The sequence below is a fragment of the Pteropus medius genome, unplaced genomic scaffold (genome assembly GCF_902729225.1).
Source record: "Pteropus medius unplaced genomic scaffold, Ma_sr-lr_union100, whole genome shotgun sequence".
Lineage (NCBI taxonomy): Eukaryota > Metazoa > Chordata > Mammalia > Chiroptera > Pteropodidae > Pteropus > Pteropus medius.
The window spans coordinates 66826-84953 of record NW_024341755.1 but is presented as its reverse complement, the minus strand read 5'-3'; the positions used below and the strand labels follow the sequence as shown (position 1 = coordinate 84953).

The window sequence follows — 18128 nt, the reverse complement described above, 5'->3', positions numbered from 1 at the left end:
GCTAATCCATTTCCTCAAAGCCCTCCCATGGGAGGATATGGGCCTCAAGTTTAATAGAGTTATGCCTTTCAGAAGCTCCTGAAGGGTTAGAGAACACTAACAAGAAGCCAAGATAGACATTGGTTAAGATTCACCTCTTCTAGACAACCTTGTCAGGCTAATCCCACTTGACACTGGGCACTCAAACACCTTCATAGTCTTTAAAAACAATTATTATTGATGAGGCAGGTTTCATATATTATTTCCCTATTTTTGCTGCTTTGCCATTTTTTCTTAGTGTTTCTTTCTCTGAGGCAAGAACTATATTTTCTTTCCCTTTCTCTCCACCCTCATTGGTGCTCGCTGCTTCAACCCAACCCACTCCCTGCCTCTCACTGGCCTGCCCTCAGCTCTCTGATAATACTACATTCTCAGAATGGGATATTGGCTACCTGAATCTCAGATTATGTTCTTGAGTCAATTACCCTCTTTGGAAATCACCTACATCCCTAACTCTGACCTTTTTCTTTAGCCTATTCTGTGAACCTGCACAAGTCTGGCCCCATCTCCAGGTCTCTGTTGTCCTCTTGATAAAATTATAACAATTCTAGCCTTTCCCAGCGTGGTCAAAATCTGTTTGTGGAATCAACAACTTGTATTTTGTCCTCATTCTGTTAGAGGATTTGGAAGAAATTGTTTTAAAAGACAAATTTTTCTTCTCTATTGTGTTTCCGGAGCTAGGTTGGGGAAGGGTACTTATTTGCCAAGGAGTGGGGGGAGGGGAAAGGTGGACAGGGCCAATGGCAGCTGTGAGTGAGAGGTAGGGTTGGAGCCAGAGTTGAAAGGACTCTGGGAGATAGCAGGTAGGTTTTTGACCTTGACCCCCTCACCAGAGCTACTATTTCCATGGCTTCTGACACTTGTGCTGCCACATCCTACACCAAATAGATCCAAGGATCAATTGGAGGCTTCCAAAAGCTCTTCTTTTTATTTCCAGCCCCAAACCACATTTCCAGATGTCTCTGCAGCAAAGTGAAATTCCACACAGACAGCCTTAGGGAAAAAACAAAATTGGCAGTGAAAGGCAGAAAAAGAAGATGAATCCCTTAGAGAAGGGAATATCTTTAAGTAGGTGGGGGCAAGAGGAGGAGAAGGGGTGGAAGAGAGGAAGAGGAAAGCAGGCCTGTCCCTTTAAGGGGGTTGTCTGTCAATCAGAAAGCCCTTTTCATTGCTGGAGAAGAGGACAAAGATACTCAGAGAGAAAAAGTAAAGGACCGAAGAAGGAGACTGGAGAGACCAGGATCCTTCAAGCTGAACAAAGTCAGCCGCAAAGCAGACTAGCCAGCCGGCTACAATTGCAGTCAGAATCCCAAAGATATGGGTGAGTTGCAAAAATTTTAGCATGGAAGACTCAAATAGGCAGAGGAATGTGCAAGAGAATTTTCAACTTTGAGATTTCAGGGTTTTCAATGGTTTAAAAGAGTTGTGCTTTGGCACTTGTTTTCTTTTTAATTCCTTAGCACTCAGTTAGATTAACTCTTTCTCTGCTGTATTGAGAGTGATGCTTTATTGCCAAAGAATTCCAGCAGCATGTGTAGAGTCTCACAGGTCCTTGGAGAGAGTGCCCAGTGAGCTGGATGTGGTCATGTGTCTTCCTACCTCTTCACTTCCTTCTACCTTCTCTTTTACCCTGGTTCCCAGGCTCTGATAATGGGTGTGTCAGCTAACATCCCTGGTTCTGCTGGAAGCAACTGAGTGTTGGCTAGCCCTCAGATATACTAAATAACTGCTTGCTTAATACAAAATTTAGACCCTGTTTGATAACGATAGGAAATTGGGGAATTGGGCAAGATGGATTCAGGCTTGGCCATGACTGAGGAGGCCAATCTTAAGTTTAGGAAATTAAAATAAAGTCTTCAATGGCTTTACCATGGGGAATAGATATAAGTAGGTATGTGTGTATGTACCTGTGTGTGTCTGTGTGTGCACATGTGTATGGGTGACCATATCTAACAAATATCACAGACAGCCTTCCTGAGGGCATGGCCTGGATTCTAAATCTCTCCCATGACAAGGAGGCTGCTGGGACCTCAGAGCTCTTGCTGATTTGGCTGAGTACTGAGGGCTTTGACAGGTTCTATAAATAGAGAAGCTATGAGGCCTGGTTTCTGGTAGTGTCTACTCAGAGCAAGCTGTGCAGAGCACAGGGTCTTTGTCCACACAAGATGCCACACAGGTGTGTAGACATTGCTCACATCTGGAAAAACAAGAGCAGCAGCTCAAATGCATCCTATATGAAATGAAAATCAATTGCCCTGTGTATTCGCCATCAGATGTAGTACCCAGAAGACTCCAGCAACATCCTGGAAGATAGGTTTCAATTCTATTAAGCTGGTGTCAGCCTTTAGGTTGTTTCATCGTGAAATGCCAAGAGAGCTCCTTGAAGCATGTATTCAGGTAGGATAATTAAGAAGGTAGAGCACTGGACTAGAAGTCAACACAACCAAGTTTTAATCCCACATCTGCCACATATAAACTTTGTGAATTTGGGTAGGTCATTGAATTATCACTTCTTCATCTGGAAAATGGAGACCACAATAATAGTTTTGTATACTTTCAGGGTTGTGAAAATCAAGTTATAATGATGTGAAAGTCTTTTGAAAATGGGCAAGCAAGCTCGATAACAATTGTAAATCATGATAATACTGATTATTATACAATCCCTTGTATACAGGCTGACTTTTACTTTTTCCAAAGTGGTTGGGTTTTCTTTGTCTGCACTTGGTGCTCTGGGTAAGAATTATTTGACCAACTGAGAGTGTCCAGGTGAGAGGTGCATGTTTGAGAAACTCAATTCCTACCCAAAGTAACATTAGAAACCCTACCTAATGTCAGGGCAGCTGCTTGGGTAGGTTGTGAATTAAAAACAAAGAGTGAAAAATGATGCTAAATATAACTTTCTCAGAGTATTAAAGCCCTGAGGAAAAAGCAGGAACAGATAAAGTGACCACAGGGACAGTTTCCTGTTTTGGAGGCTGGATGATTTCCTCCAGGGCTGATTGCCACAGATAAGGGCACTGTTGAGGTCATGTATTGGATCCCAGATCCTAGTAGTGGGCGATACGTGGGCCAGGTGTACATGACTTTTCAGTTATTCAATAACAAAATATTTCAAATATTCTGTAAATAATAGACCATCTCCAACAAAGAACTGAATTGCTACTACTTCTGACATGGAGTGTATGGCTATTTAACAATCATAGTAGACACATAATATCATGGAACTTGTGGTTGGAAGGAACTTGAGAAACTGAGTGAAATTGCAGTTCAGGAGTCCCTTCAACAACAGCCAGTTAAATATTCCTACAGCCTCTCTTTAATCACCTCCAGGAACAGGGAGCTCACTATCTCAACCATATAGAATCCCATAAGATTGAAAGCAAAGGGGAACAGTGAATTTAATAGTGTCTGCACAAAAGGTTTATGAGGGAAATAATAGTTCATTAAACCTTGTTCCAACTTGGGAGGAGGATATTCCAAATGAGTCTTTGAGATAACAATGGAACCAGAAAAGATCCAAAGAGCAGTAGCTGATTACTCTCTGCTCAGTAACACAATGCCATTACTGAATAGCAAAACGTTGGCTCCTGCTAGCTTGTTTCTGAGAACAGTGACTGTTACCCTGGTAACCAAACTGTGAGGCTTCTCTCCAAAGGTGGCTGTTTGCCCAGCAGTGTAGTTTTGGCTGGCTGAGAGTGAATGTAGCCCAGGCAAAAAGTGACAAGGCAGAACAGGGGTCTAGTTTTACAAAATGCCTGAATGCTGACTGAATCCCACCAAAAATGCCATTAGAATTCCAGGAGCTAAAAAGAAAGAAGACCCAAACCAGCACATTCACTTACTCTTAGAGACACTGACTGGAACGAACACAGATAGTCTTCCCCACTCCACCTCTCACCTTGGCCCTGCAGAGCCAGAGGAGTTATTGGAGAGCCAGGCCAATTGAAAAGTCTGCTCTGCTTCGAGGGTCTTTCATCTTGGCTCTGGGCTAGGAAAGCCAAGTTTACTCAACAACCTGACAACCAGAACTGCTCTCCCAAAGCTATCTCAGTGTAACAAGGCTCAAGAAACACCTGGGAGTTGGATGTAGGGGGAAGTATAGTTTCCAAACCCATCAAGGCAGAACCCCAGACAGTGGCATCTTTTTTCTCTTGTTGACTTTTTGTGTATTATCTCGAAGCCCTGAAAACCATACTTAGGGTTTAGTTCTTGGCCTTGAAAGAAAGCAGCAGTAGGAATGCCCTCATTGTCCACAGAACTTCAGGTCTAGCGAAGATCTAGTCAGGGCAGTGAACTGATCAAGAAGGCTCACATCAGCCATGGCAGGCAAACAGCAGTTTTCCTTTCCCATTGTCAAGGTCTACCCAGTGCCAAACTTTCATCAAAAGCTTAGCAAATACTGATAAATTAATTCCTCCTTTACTATTTTTAAATGGTCCTAAGGGTGATCTGTCAGCTCTGTGTTGACCTCTGAGCTCTCTGTCAGACATGACTCTGGAAAAGAGTCAGTGACATCCCAAAGAAGGTAACAAAGTTCCCCAGATCAGCTTCACACTGCAACCAATGAGAGGAGAAATTGGTGGGAGACTGACCTAAGGAATAAGGTATGGAAACTGTTGTCTCTTAGCTTAGTGTCAGGTGCTTCTCTTTCACCTTTCCACAGTGTGTCAGGGAGAGTTTAACAATCAAGCTTTTACCCCAGCCTCCCAATGTTTGGGCATAAATCACTACATGTGCGTGTGCATGTGCGTGTGCGTGTGTGTGTGTGTATGTGTGTTTGGGGAGGATCAGGGAGTATAGTAAACAAGGTGTTCCAGATGTTGTTGCTATGGTAATAATAATTCATATTCAGAGAGAAGGCTGAGATTCCTTTTGGTTTAACTCTGTCCGTATGACTTGACTATCCAGCAAGACTGGATAGTCTTGGATTCCCATGCCCCAGTGGCTGCAGGCTCTTTCTAGCCCTTGAATGTGGTGTCAGTATTGATTTCATGTAGGAAAGACAAAATTATAGGCAGGGCTTTGTCTGACCAGGATAAGGCCAGAAGCAAAATCTTTGTATCTAATACCTCCTGATGACTGTTGTTTTACTCCTAGAACCCACCCACTGATCCCCATCCATTCCCAGTACCAGTCACGGCTGTCTTAGCATCTTGGCCCTGTCAACTGCTTATAGGCCCTGATCAAGGAGTCCTCTGTTCAGTGGGGTGAGGTTAAGGGGTGGGTTCTGGGAGGAGGGTAAAACTGTAGTGCAGATTAGAGACCTAGGGAGATGGGGCCAGTTTTTTACTCAATGAACTTGCCTGTTGTTTAGCTCTATTGTATAGGGTTCTATCTCCCCCTTTGTCAGCTGGATTCAAGGGACAGGCTGGGAATTGTTCAAGGAACAATTGGTCTCTTTCTACCATCCCATTTGATGAAAGCCCTTCCTCTCCTTCCTTTGATAAGTTCACAGACTCACAGTGAATTTCCATCATGGAGCTGGTCCTTGAGGCGTGCCCAGGGCATGGGAAAGGAGGGAGGGCTTGAGAGCTCTTGGCTCTTGCTTAAAGAGACAGTATCAGGATCAACACAGTCCCTTGGTTAGACATGGATCTGGATAAAAGTCACAAGGGCCTGTCGATATTTGTCAGACTCCTGTGAAGATCATTAGTGAGAATGGCTTGAAGTTCTATCACAGATTGATTAGACCTAGTTTTGAGAATTTGTAGATAAATCTAGCCAAAACCAAACATTTCCCTTTTGCTTACATTTTGCCCACAGATTTTGGTTATATAGTTTTAAACATTAGATGGTAGGTAGCTTTAACCTTTGATTCACAGACATAAGTTTCTTCTCAAAAAAGCTGTACGGTCTTTGAAGAAAGGAACTGGTCCTTATAATTCCTTTTTTTTTCTCATAGTATCTAGGTTGCTGCTAACGTGCTTAATAATGGCACTGAATACACATAAATAGAAATAAGAGGAAAGTACTTTCTCTATGACCTCTCATTAAAGTCAGTTGGTTTAATCCAATTGGGTTGTATTGAGTAATATTATTACTATATAGTTCTTTTATGCCAACTCTCTATGTCCCAGGCTGTACTTAGTCTGTAAATGTGAGAATGTCGCTTAAGAAACCCAAGGAACTTCTCCAGAATCTCTCACAGCCTTCCTGAATCACACCAATATCCCTTCAATCATAGTGTTCTGAAATGGGGAGCCTGTGGCTTTAAGCTCTTCTTCTTACATTCCCATGTACATTTCTTGGGCTGTGAAAAATGAAAGTGAACCCAATGAATCTTTCTCAGATGTTTTGGTTGTCTACTACTTTAATGAAGACACAATTTCTTGCATGTTATGAGTTTTTCCCAGTTGGAACCCCAAATTTGATTTTTTACTTGAACAGACTGACAAATTCTTCACTTTTGATGAACTCATGTACCCCGAGAACAAACATTTCATTTTGATTGCAAAGACATGGCTGTCTGATGCTTATGCTGATATTGTTGAACTGTTTATAGCTCAACTATCCAGGGCTGATTATTTCTGATTCCATGTTAGAGATTCATTAAAACCTATGTTCTTCTTGTCCCTTGCTTTGAGCAGCAATTTTGGAGCAGAAAAAGATGTGCTAAGTTATTTGAGGTCTAAGAAAATAGAATAAAAATGGGTGTATGAAGAAAGAGTATCATTTGGTGATTCAGAGTTGCTCCAGAGGCCTAATCCTTTATTACCTAGTAAGAACACTACATATGACACTCTGGTTTTTTGGATGATGATCAACGGATCAGATACACTAAAGAGGATTTTCCTTCTTCTTTACAGCCCTGGAAGGGGGCATCAGCTAAAAATTAGAGTAGAATTATCTGGTTAGCAAGCATTCAAGTTCCTTCACCCCTGATCGCACCTGCACCATCATTTAGCCCTGCCCAGGATGAAAAAGCTGGAGTGAGTGAGTGGGCACAGGATGTTCACTTGTTAGGATGGATGGCTCTTCTTACTCTAAACAAACAGTTTTGCCATTGTTCACTGGGTCTAACTCCCTCTCCACCCTCAGGCTTGTGGGCCCCTGTAGAATACCAATGAGGTTCCTGAGATCTCAGAGTAAAACAAGGCTTCTTTGTCTGGGGGAGCTATGGAGGGCTCTGTCCAAGTGCTGACCCCGTGTTAGGGAGAGAAGGAACAGTGGGGTCACTGACCTTCCCCTCCCTCCACCCTCAGGCTTCAGAGACCTTCTTTACTAGAAGAGTCTAAGAGTTTTGGGGGTGGGGAAGAGTTGGATATGCAGAGAAAGAAAATGGCAGCACTGTTTATTTTCAAGCTCCTTTTCATGATTTATAAGATGCAACTAGTATCTTAACCTGTTGTGAAAGAGGAAGATCAATTTCTGAAATGTTTCAACTACTATGTTTTTCTCTCTGATGTATACATGCATGTGTGTGCACATTTGCATGTGTACATGTGTGAATGTGTGTATGTGCACGTGTGTGCATGATGCAACACACATGTGTGTGCACAGGATACACACACACACACACACACACACACACACAATAACACACACACACACACCCCGTGTGGGCCAATTGATGAGACACTCTTGCCAAGCACTATTGCAAAGTTCATGCTAAGTAAACTCTGCTTCCACTTAAGGCAGCACAGCTAGAAATTGCTTCCAATAGAGGCCGTGTTTTCTGACATCAGTGCTTCAGTTCTTGGAAAAGGAAAGAAATTCAGCTCTACTGCAAATGTTAACTACTTAATTTGCTTGGCTTGGGCTTCCAAGCCTCATCTCTGGTGTGATATATAAGAATCTTTGAGAAAGAGGCTCTTTGAGGACCAAGGAAGGGCTGTCATTTTAGGAAACAGTGGAAAATAGGACTCACTCATTCTATGGTTCTGAAAACAGAGACAAATGCCTCCACCTCAACTTTCCCATGATAGAGAAAATTTGGTCCTTCGGAATCTGTTCACGTTGATGCAGTTCAGCCATGTAAATCACAAGATGGTCAAGCATTCAGGGCTAAAAGGAAACAGTACTAGTGTTAAGAGGGTCTGGCAAAGGACTCCCCTGGTCCCTGTACCCTGGTATAGACAAGTGATCTTTGCATAAAAATCGAAACCTAAATATTAATACGATTTATTTTGTTTTTATAAGGAGTCCCAACATGCTTTTCCAAAATAGCAGCTCCTCAGCATATTTGCTGATTATTTGTGTGTGCACATATATGTACATATGTACAAATAATTCATGCATACATATAATATATAAAAATACAGAAACAATTCATATATTATAGGTATATATTATATATGAATAGATAAATAAATTCTGTGTATATGTGTGTATGTGCATATATATGTATATGTGTGCATATATATATATACATATATATATATATAATCCTTTTCTGAAGAGATCAACATTTTTATTTCTTCTACTTTTTGGAGATCAGGCCAAGAGGCCAGAGGGAGCCATCCTTTCCCCATCTAGTCAGTCATCTACTTGAAAATTGTTGTTTCACTCCATGTGACACTTTAGAGCATGGGGCTGGTACTTGGGGCACAGCTATTCCCGGAGTCTGTGATTTCTTGTGTGCCTTTCCTGTTTCTCAGCTGGTCTGGGAATCTCAGGGACTGTTAACATTTTAGGACACCTGTGCTCCCAAGCCCTGGTGTGTTTTCATCATGCCAGGAAGACATTTCATGCTTTGCTGACTTTGTATAAAGTCTCTTTGTAGCTATTTTGACAGAACTGTAGTGTAAGACTGAGGATGGGGACATTGGCTAAGCTGTAGTATATGGGGACAAATCAGCCATACAAAATATTCAAAAATTATTAAGCCTGCCTTTTTATTACTGGAAATAACAATAGTAATTCTCCCATTACCATCTCCTGTCCTCTGCCAGTTCCCTCCTTCCCTTTGGGCTGCTTTTCACGTATCTGGACTAAGAAAAATCAAGCATTCTATGCAGAACATACAATTTTTGGGAATATCCAGGAGCATGCAATCTCCAAAGTTACCCCTATCTGGAATGCTCTTCAAGGCCCAAATCCTATCTGGCTATACTTATATCTCTGGCTTGCACTCACTCCTTCCTGGAACTCTAAGTGCTTTAACTCTTTGTAATCACTTCCTTGACTGCCTGGGATTGTTAATTGAAAATATTAGGTCTACCTAACTCATTCTTCTTCAGTAAACAAGACTCCCATATGGTTGAATCTGTCTTTTATGTCTTCACATCTCACATAACATCTAGCACAATGTTAGGCACATAGTAGGTACTCCTTAAGAGTTGATTAATGACTAAATCAAACAAACCAGAATGATAAGAAAGGAGAGAATAATTGCATAATCTCTCTGGCTTGCTACTTGAATTACTGATTATTAAAAAAAAACACCTCAATTTCTGGGAAAGGTAAAGATTTATTTTCAAGAATGGAACAAAGTATGGCTTGGGAGTCAATCTCACATTCCAGAAGCCTAAAGTTCTAAATTCTCCTACTTTTGTATTCTGGGGTGACACTCTGTCCATGCATGTGAACACAGGGCCTGACTGGTCTGGCAGAGAGGTCTGAATGACATGAGCTTCCTATTGTACATCCATGACTGTTTCCTGTTCTTTTCTCCTAGGCTTGTTAGAGTGCTGTGCAAGATGTCTTGTAGGGGCCCCCTTTGCTTCTCTGGTGGCCACTGGATTGTGTTTCTTTGGGGTAGCACTATTCTGTGGCTGTGGACATGAAGCACTTACTGGTACAGAAAAACTAATTGAGACCTATTTCTCTAAAAACTACCAGGACTACGAGTATCTGATCAATGTGTAAGTACCTGTCATTCCACTTAAACCTCCTCTTTTCCCCTCTCTCCATGTTGTAGATATAGAACTCATCAGTACCTTAATGGTTAGTGGGGGATTGGTGTGACACCAGAAATGATTCCTGAATTTTTCCTCTGTGTGCAGATTCCACCTGTGCCACATCTGAAGCCCTAAGTGAGGGGAAAGTGCCAATTTCAGAAAAGAGGGGTCTGCCTGCCCACTGCCCCCTGCCCTTGCTTTCTCCCATGTATTCTAACTTTTGCTCGGTAAGGTTAACATTGACTGAGTTGGAGCCTCTGCAGTGGTAGGTATGGAGAACTCGGGTGAAGCCCAATGACTAGACGGAGGAGGAACCTAGTGATCCTTCTAAAGAATCCCTATCCTTGTTTAGGTGTCCACTCAAGTGTCCACTTATGCGGGAAGGAAACTAGTTCCTCAATTAATAAGATTCCCTGGTCTCTTTTGTTGATCTGTTAATGCAGGATCCATGCCTTCCAGTATGTCATCTATGGAACTGCCTCTTTCTTCTTCCTTTATGGGGCCCTCCTGCTGGCTGAGGGCTTCTACACCACCGGTGCAGTCAGGCAGATCTTTGGCGACTACAAGACCACCATCTGCGGCAAGGGCCTGAGCGCAACGGTAACAGGGGGCCAGAAGGGGAGGGGTTCCAGAGGCCAACATCAAGCTCATTCTTTGGAGCGGGTGTGTCATTGTTTGGGAAAATGGCTAGGACATCCCGACAAGGTGATCATCCTCAGGATTTTGTGGCAATAACAAGGGGTGGGGGACAATTGGGCGTTAGTCTGTGGCCTCACCCCCACCCAAGGCTGGGTCCTTTCCAGGGACCTGGCTTTTGAGTGAGGAAGTGTTGGCTACAGCCCAACGAGAAGGTCAGGAAGAACGTGGTGCCCAGCTGGCGTAGCCTTGCCTTTAAAAAGTTCCCTAAAAATTTTCATCTCAAAATGAAAAGCATGAGTTTTGTGGGATGCTTTGTACAATCAGACCATTTCTAAGCCATCTGTTGGTATCCCTTTACTCCCCGCAAGAAGGGACCAAAACAAGAGTAGATCTGACTGCCCAAGAGTCTAAAATGCAGCCCATGAGATTGAGATATAGGTATCTGATTTGAAAGAGAAGGTGGATCATGGAAATTAAATAATTGACTCCAAGGTGGAATTCACAATATTCTGGGGTCCTACACATTTGGAGGTCCCAGAGGGAACTAGGATAAATCTGCATATTTAATGCTTCATCTTTGTCTGAGGGCTATCCGTGCTTCTACTGAAACACACATTGGTTTTCAGTCTCTAGAGTTAAAGGTCCTTTGGGGGCTGAACATCTGTTGGTGATGGTGATGTCTTTTGTGTCTAGCAGTTGGCTTAGAAAGGTTTTATTTTTTGGATATGAAATTCAAATCTCCTATTGGCTTTGTTCAATGACTAGGGATCAAAAATCCGGTGACAAGAAATATTTTCTAAGCTCAGCCTAAGGCGATGAATGGCACAACTTTCTTTCAAGATCTGTTTTGATTTCTTCACACCTTATCTGCCCAAAAAATCTCCTGAAGCCTCTCTAACCCAGGGATCCTTCTCACTCCAACCTTTACCCATTCCCATCACCCTCCGTCACGTCTGGGGCCAGTTCTCTAGTAGATACTGCCAATGACATTTGACAGAGGTGCTCTGCTTACTAATTTTATTTGGTGGAGATCCTTGGAATCTGGTTTCATGTCTGGCACATGCCACTCCAGGATCTCTCAGTTTGTGTTTTGACATCTGCAGGCTAATGCTGATTTCTAACCACCCCATGTCAATTGTTTTAGTTTGTGGGCATCACCTATGCCCTGACCATTGTGTGGCTCCTGGTGTTTGCCTGCTCTGCTGTGCCTGTGTACATTTACTTCAACACCTGGACCACCTGCCAGTCTATTGCCTTCCCCAGCAAGACCTCTGCCAGTATAGGCAGCCTCTGTGCTGATGCCAGAATGTATGGTGAGTTAGTGCATGTGTACCTTGGCACCTCAATCTTCTTATGGAAGAACTATGTATTTGGTTCTTCACTTAGGGTAAAGAGGGTGGTAATTATGAGAAAAAATAAGAATATGGATGCCTGGATCTTAGCTTGTTAATCTTTCTCCACTGAAATTGGAAGGATTTCTTCCTTTGGAAGGAAACTTCTTGGAAGTGAGGGGAGTTTTCTTGGCTGCACACAATGCTCTACCCTAGTTGACTGCTGTTCCCAACCCAGTAGCAGCACGTTTCAATAACAAACTCAAAATTTCACAACTATTCAATACCATCTGCTATTTTTTTTTTTTTGGTAAATCTTAGAAAGAGGATCCTGATTGTTAGTAGGGTCCACCTTTTCAGCCAAGATAATTAAAGATGGAAGATGGGCTCTGAAGGAAAATCTCTATATGGCCCCACAACTCCGTGAAGCTCACCTCAGTTGACTTGTGTGTCTTACTTAGGTGTTCTCCCATGGAATGCTTTCCCTGGCAAAGTGTGCGGCTCCAACCTTCTGTCTATCTGCAAAACAGCTGAGGTGAGTGGGCCATTTGGGTTACTTTACAGAGGAATGTCTAGTACCACACGAATTCCTACACATGGACTTCCATTTCAAGGACCACAGTTTCTCTTTGCTGGATTTTGTCTTTTACAAAATATTGGCTGAGTACACCTGAGCCAATGAGCATAATGGTAAAAATATCTATATTCCTTAGAACTACATAGAAAGCTTTCCATTCCAAGATTTCCTCCCTTAAAAGAAATTTGTAGCTTTAGGTAAATATAGAGCTTAATGGTAAAATCCCCCACATGAAATTTTTCTTTCTTTTAGTTAAACACCTTATCAAGAACATGGGTTGTATACAGAGACATTCATGGATTTTACAAAACACCTTCAGTTTGGAACTTTTCAATCTCTTATGAGAAGTAAAAAAACAGTACATTTGAAAAAAGAAAACACTGTATTGAGAACAGATAATGTGCACAAATGAGGCAGAGGAATAAAAGCAAATCCCAAGAAAGAAGGCAGTAAATAATTTATTTGAAAATAAAATGTTGGCTTTAAATTTTGCATTCTTAGACACAATTGTACAAAAACAATTGATTAACATGTTTTATGAGTATTTTATGAGTATTCTGGGTTCTGGGTTCTATGGGGCTAGGTGCTATGGTGTACATTAAGGAACGGGAAGACTAAACTAAGGGAAGTGACAACTTAGTTAAAGATGCAGAATTAACACAGAGAAAGAGAAAGATATCAACACATTCAGAAAGCTGCGTTCATGATCTACAGTGGACCATATTTTTGCTGTTGCAAGAAACAATTCTCTGCATTTTCTTGCAGTTCCAAATGACCTTCCACCTGTTTATTGCTGCATTTGTGGGGGCTGCAGCCACACTGGTTTCGCTGGTGAGTTGTCTTTGAATGATCTTGGCAAATCAATGGTCCTGGGATAGCTGGTGTCCAGCTATGCTGAAAGGCAAAAAGATAGACTCTTTCTAACCTTGAAATGTTGGTAGGAAGCTACTCGGAAGAGAAAGAGAAGTGTAGAGACTGTGCAATTCTACTTTGGGTTGCCAAGGCAGAAAAACTTCAGAAATTAGACAGGAACAAGAAAAATGGTGTGAGGAAAGAGGAGGTAAGAGATTCATAGTTAAGAATGATATTATTTAGCATTTACAGAGCATGTAATATTGCCAGATGCTTTACAGTCATACATTACAATGAATTCTCAACACATCCTCATCAGATCAATGACAAGAACACTGAAATATTATTCAATATGGGTTTTCCAAAGCCTGGGATTCTATATACTGTAAATAGAACTCTATCTTGGACACTCTTTAAGGGATTTAGTTACTCTCTTGAAAATACCTAACAGTATGTGAGGATTGTTATTACTATAATGTGATTCTATGTCCCAAATCTTGCTGATGGTGTTACAATGCAGTGTCAATGTAGTGTGTTTATGGTTCAGATTAAAAACATAGGGTGAAGCAATTCATCTGAAGTCATTGAATAAATGGTCAATGTTTAAGAATAAACTTGAAGAACTCCTGCCTCCTACTGCTGAGGTTTTTATAACAGAGATGAGTTGTTTCTCATTTTCTAAAATAAACTGATGCATTAAGCACAGGAAGGCTATAATGCATAATGTGGTGTTGTGTCTACAGCAGGAACTGTGTGACTCCAGGTCACTCAGACATGTAGTTAGAATGATAGCAGAACCCATGTATTGTTCACTTACCTCAGTGCTAGGCCAAGCATAGGTGTGGAATAAATCCTTGTCGAGTTTCTTCTCTGGGCTTGGACCATTGAAAGGAAATGTCTCAGAGAGGACTTCTAGTCAAGTATACAGGGCTTTGTTGCTTTTTATGGAACAGAAGTTTTTCCTTTATTTAGCTATGATTTTATTTCGACCCTTCCTCATTCCCAAAAGGATTGGAGGAGGGAGAGCTTTCTTTTCTACTTTCACTCATATTCTCCCTTCTGTTCCTTACAGCTCACCTTCATGATTGCTGCCACTTACAACTTTGCCGTCCTTAAACTCATGGGCCGAGGCACCAAGTTCTGATTGCCTGTAGAAATTTCCTTTTCTCTAATAGTGAGACTCTAACCACACAGCCTAGAATATTGCATCTCCCATTTTAACTCTTTGCCTTTGTCACTTACTGGCCCTCTTCTTGACAAGTGTAACAGGAAAGGAGAGTCTTGCAGTGATTAATGTCTTTCTGTGGACTCTTCCCTCTTACGTACCTCTTTTAGTCATTTTGCTTCACAGCTGGTTCCTGCTAGAAATGGGAAATGCTTAACATGGTGACTCCCCAACTGCAAGTTACAAAGAAATGGAGGCTCTAATTCAATTTTCAAGCATCTCCTGAGGACCAGGAAGCATTTTCTTTTCAAAGGGCACTTCCACTGATGGAAACGAAATGGAGAAAAAATATGTTCAGAGAAGGGATATACCTGGTCCCTTGTCATCTATAGGGGGCAAATATATTCTCCTTGGTGTGCAAAACAGAGAACTCACTCTTATCTCCCTATTACCACTGAAGATAGAAGAAAGAAAAAGAATGACAGCAAAACAATATGAGCATTTGCCCAAATCTCCCTATTGCATCTGGGAAGGGGTCAAAGCAAGGATCTTTCACCCATAGAAAGAGAGCACTGACCCCAATGGCAAAGGACCATTTAAACTCTAACTCAGCCAACCTAACTTATAGCATAAGGGAGCATAGTGTCTGTGTAGACAAAGGGGGCACCTGGCCTTACACCTCGTTAGAGAGAAACAGGTGCTGCCAGAATCTTCTCCTTGAGAACAGCTACCATGACAACCCTGGGGTTTTCAAGGAGCTGAGACTAGAGAAACTAGCTCAGCTGAAAAAAGACTGGCTTGAGCAGCAGTTGTTAGTGGCTAACAGTGTAAACTGAGCCAGCCCTCTGGTAGACACAGGATAGATAACTCTTTGGATTGCATGTCTTTTTTCTGTTAATTAGTTGTGTACTCTGGCCTCTGTTGTATCTTCGCAATGGTGCTCTTTTCATGGGGTATTATTCATTCAGTCATGGTGGGTGATTTGAAGATCTTGATTTGTTTCAGAATGATCCACATTTCACGTTTTCCAGTTTGTTTATCACTTGGTTGGGGTTGTACCAAAAAGGTCTGGAGAATGATTCTTTGAATATAATTCTTTAACAAATGGAAATTGGATGTTAAAAATCACCAGTGATATGTAAAATTGGCTTGTTCTATGCATCTATTGGGATTTTCTACAAATTACTTTGTTTTTCGAAGAAATAGATTTGGTGACTTTGAACCTCAATTTGAATAACCTATTATTTTAAACATTGGTTGATCATTCTTTCCGGCTAGTGAGAGATGGTTTGATTTAGCAATGATACATTGTGTGTTAAAGAGTCATATTTAACATACAGATTATTCTTTCCTGGTATAGATCTCGTAGCTGAATGTATTCGTCATCAGCTATTCAGTTAGCAAGCTTCCACAGAAAAGGAAAGATGGAAAGAGTGTGAAACCTGAATAGCTCCCAAGTTTCAGTCTTCTCTTTCTTATTTATTAACTTTGGGTTAAAAAATAAAAGGCCGATTGGTCTTTATTGAAGAAAAGATTTTAGAGATATGACTGTAGGTGCCTCTTTTGTTGTAAAGAGTTGTTTTGTTGTTTTGTTTTGTTTCTCCCAAAGTGGTTTCAGCAATGTTTAAGGAGATGTAAGATCTTTACAAAAATACACTTGATATTCATTTTCAGACTGGTATACCAGATAAGCTTCCAGGCTGCATAGAGGGAGGAGATGGAAAAGTTCTGTAAGAAACCAATCAAGATCAAAGAAAGTGAAGTAATCCATACCTTGTATTTTGTTTTGATTTAATAACATAACAAATAACCAACTCTTCCCTGAAAACCTCCCAAGCATACATACATACATATACACACAGGAAGAAAGTTAATCAACTGAAAGTATTTCCTTCATTTCTGATATAGAATTTCAATTTTAACACACATAAAGGGTAAACTTTTAGAAACTTATCTTAAAAAATGTATTTTATAAAATTAAAGAAAATAAAATTAAGAATGTTCTCAATTAAACATTGTGTCCTTTGAGTGAAGTATTCTGTTTAACTCCACAATAGAACTCGAATAATTGTACTTTTATTGTGCCTTGTCCAAGAAACTCATTTATTTTTCAGGTTGCCAGAGTCGTTCTCACAAAAATTCTCTATAATAGAGTAAATAAATTGCTTCTAATTTTACGTCTGGAAACACTAAGAAATAGAGGCAAAATAAATTACCCAAAGAAACCCAATAAATACATATTTGAACTTGGACTAGAACTCAGATCTTGATACCAATTCATTGCCTGTTTTAAGGTTTCTTTTCTCTTAAGTTGGGTTTTAGAGTGTTCTGCTAATTCAGGGTCAAACATGTTTACTTCTTTAATATGATAATGGTGCCCAGTACTGGTATGTTTAGGATTAAGTTATTGTCATCTTTTCTTTGAATTGTTTGAATTTTCCAATAATGAGCCCTTAATGCTTTATACATAAATAATGCTTATCTTTTTCTGAAAAGTACTGGATGAAAGGTTTAATGTTGGGAGCAGAGCAGATATGGTAAGGGCAATATAAATTTAAACAGCCTGTGGCAGGACAGTATTAAAATAAATTAGTGACATCTAATACCCTGATTGGCCAGCCCAGTAGCCCACTTGGAACACTGCATTAATTTCCTGTCACAACCTGAGGCTAGAATCTGGCACTCTTGGACAGCACTCTAACCACCAGCCTAAAGAAAGCTGACTTAAAATCTGCTGTAGATTCATTGCCCTGTAGTTGAAGCTGGTAAGGAGCATGGCTGGAGAGAAAGGAGACTAGCTGGGGGCAACAAGTCAGTCATCAGTTAATAAGCTCCATTTAAAAGTAGCTTCAATTTAATCTGATTTCTGTTTCACCACAATTAATATTTTGCAAGCAAGTCTGGTTGGATGACTTTAAGACAAAAATAATAAAGATATGACAGGGACTTATTTTTAAACACTGGCAAACAAGGACACAACACTGTACTTTGGAGAATGGATTCAGGATGCTATAGAGTGAATGTATTTTTGCCTCAGGAGCAAGAAGTCAGTTCCCAAGAAAGCTGTGTTCTCCATTTGCCCTTATTTGGCTCTGCCCTCTGGGATCCATCTATAGATGGAGTTTTCAGGCTCTCAGAAGCTGAGAGCATCTCCAGTATATCAATTGAGCCCATTGTTCTTAGCTCTCCCACACACCATAAACCTCAGTTCTCTGAACTGAAAGAGACCTCTTTGTATTTAGACCAATCAAAGATCAAGATGCAGCCATATAAACAAGAAACATTTTCTTACAGCATCAGTTGTGTTGCTTTTCCTATCTTCAGGGTCAGTACTGCATGCAGTTATGCAGGGCATGGATGCTGCATCTTTAGCCAGAGCAACACTTGTTCATGCATTAATTCAGTCTACAAACATTTATGGAGCACCTACTAAGCTTTTTGCTAAACTCTGGGATTTTGAGTTTGGGAGTGGTGTGGGTAGAAAGGTGATAAAGATATTATCTTACATTCAAGGATGTCGCTTAGCCTCAATCACAGCAGAGAGGTCTCCCAGAGTGGAGTGAAGTGGATGCAAGAAGCATGCAAGAAGCAATCTGACCAGCTGACTGCATTGGGCATCTGAATTCTCCTCTCAGTATGTGGGAGAGGTGGTGGTTAAGGGCCATCACATGGCTCTCGTTCTCTCA

The 18128-nt window shown here is 41.1% G+C and overlaps 1 protein-coding gene across 2 annotated transcripts; it reads left to right on the top strand.

Moving 5' to 3' along the window:
• Positions 1-1121: 1121 nt before the first annotated feature.
• PLP1 (proteolipid protein 1) lies at positions 1122-16451 on the top strand. Of its 2 annotated transcripts, none has more exons than XM_039852343.1 (7): positions 1122-1360; positions 9656-9842; positions 10322-10583; positions 11662-11830; positions 12310-12383; positions 13191-13256; positions 14350-16451. In XM_039852343.1, exons 1-7 carry the CDS (start codon positions 1357-1359, stop codon positions 14419-14421), a joined length of 834 nt encoding a protein of 277 aa, XP_039708277.1. In that variant the 5' UTR covers positions 1122-1356; the 3' UTR covers positions 14422-16451. The 2 variants fall into 2 exon arrangements, with proteins under 2 accessions (XP_039708277.1, XP_039708278.1); XM_039852344.1 differs by having other exon boundaries at positions 10322-10478; positions 14350-15943.
• Positions 16452-18128: the final 1677 nt, after the last annotated feature.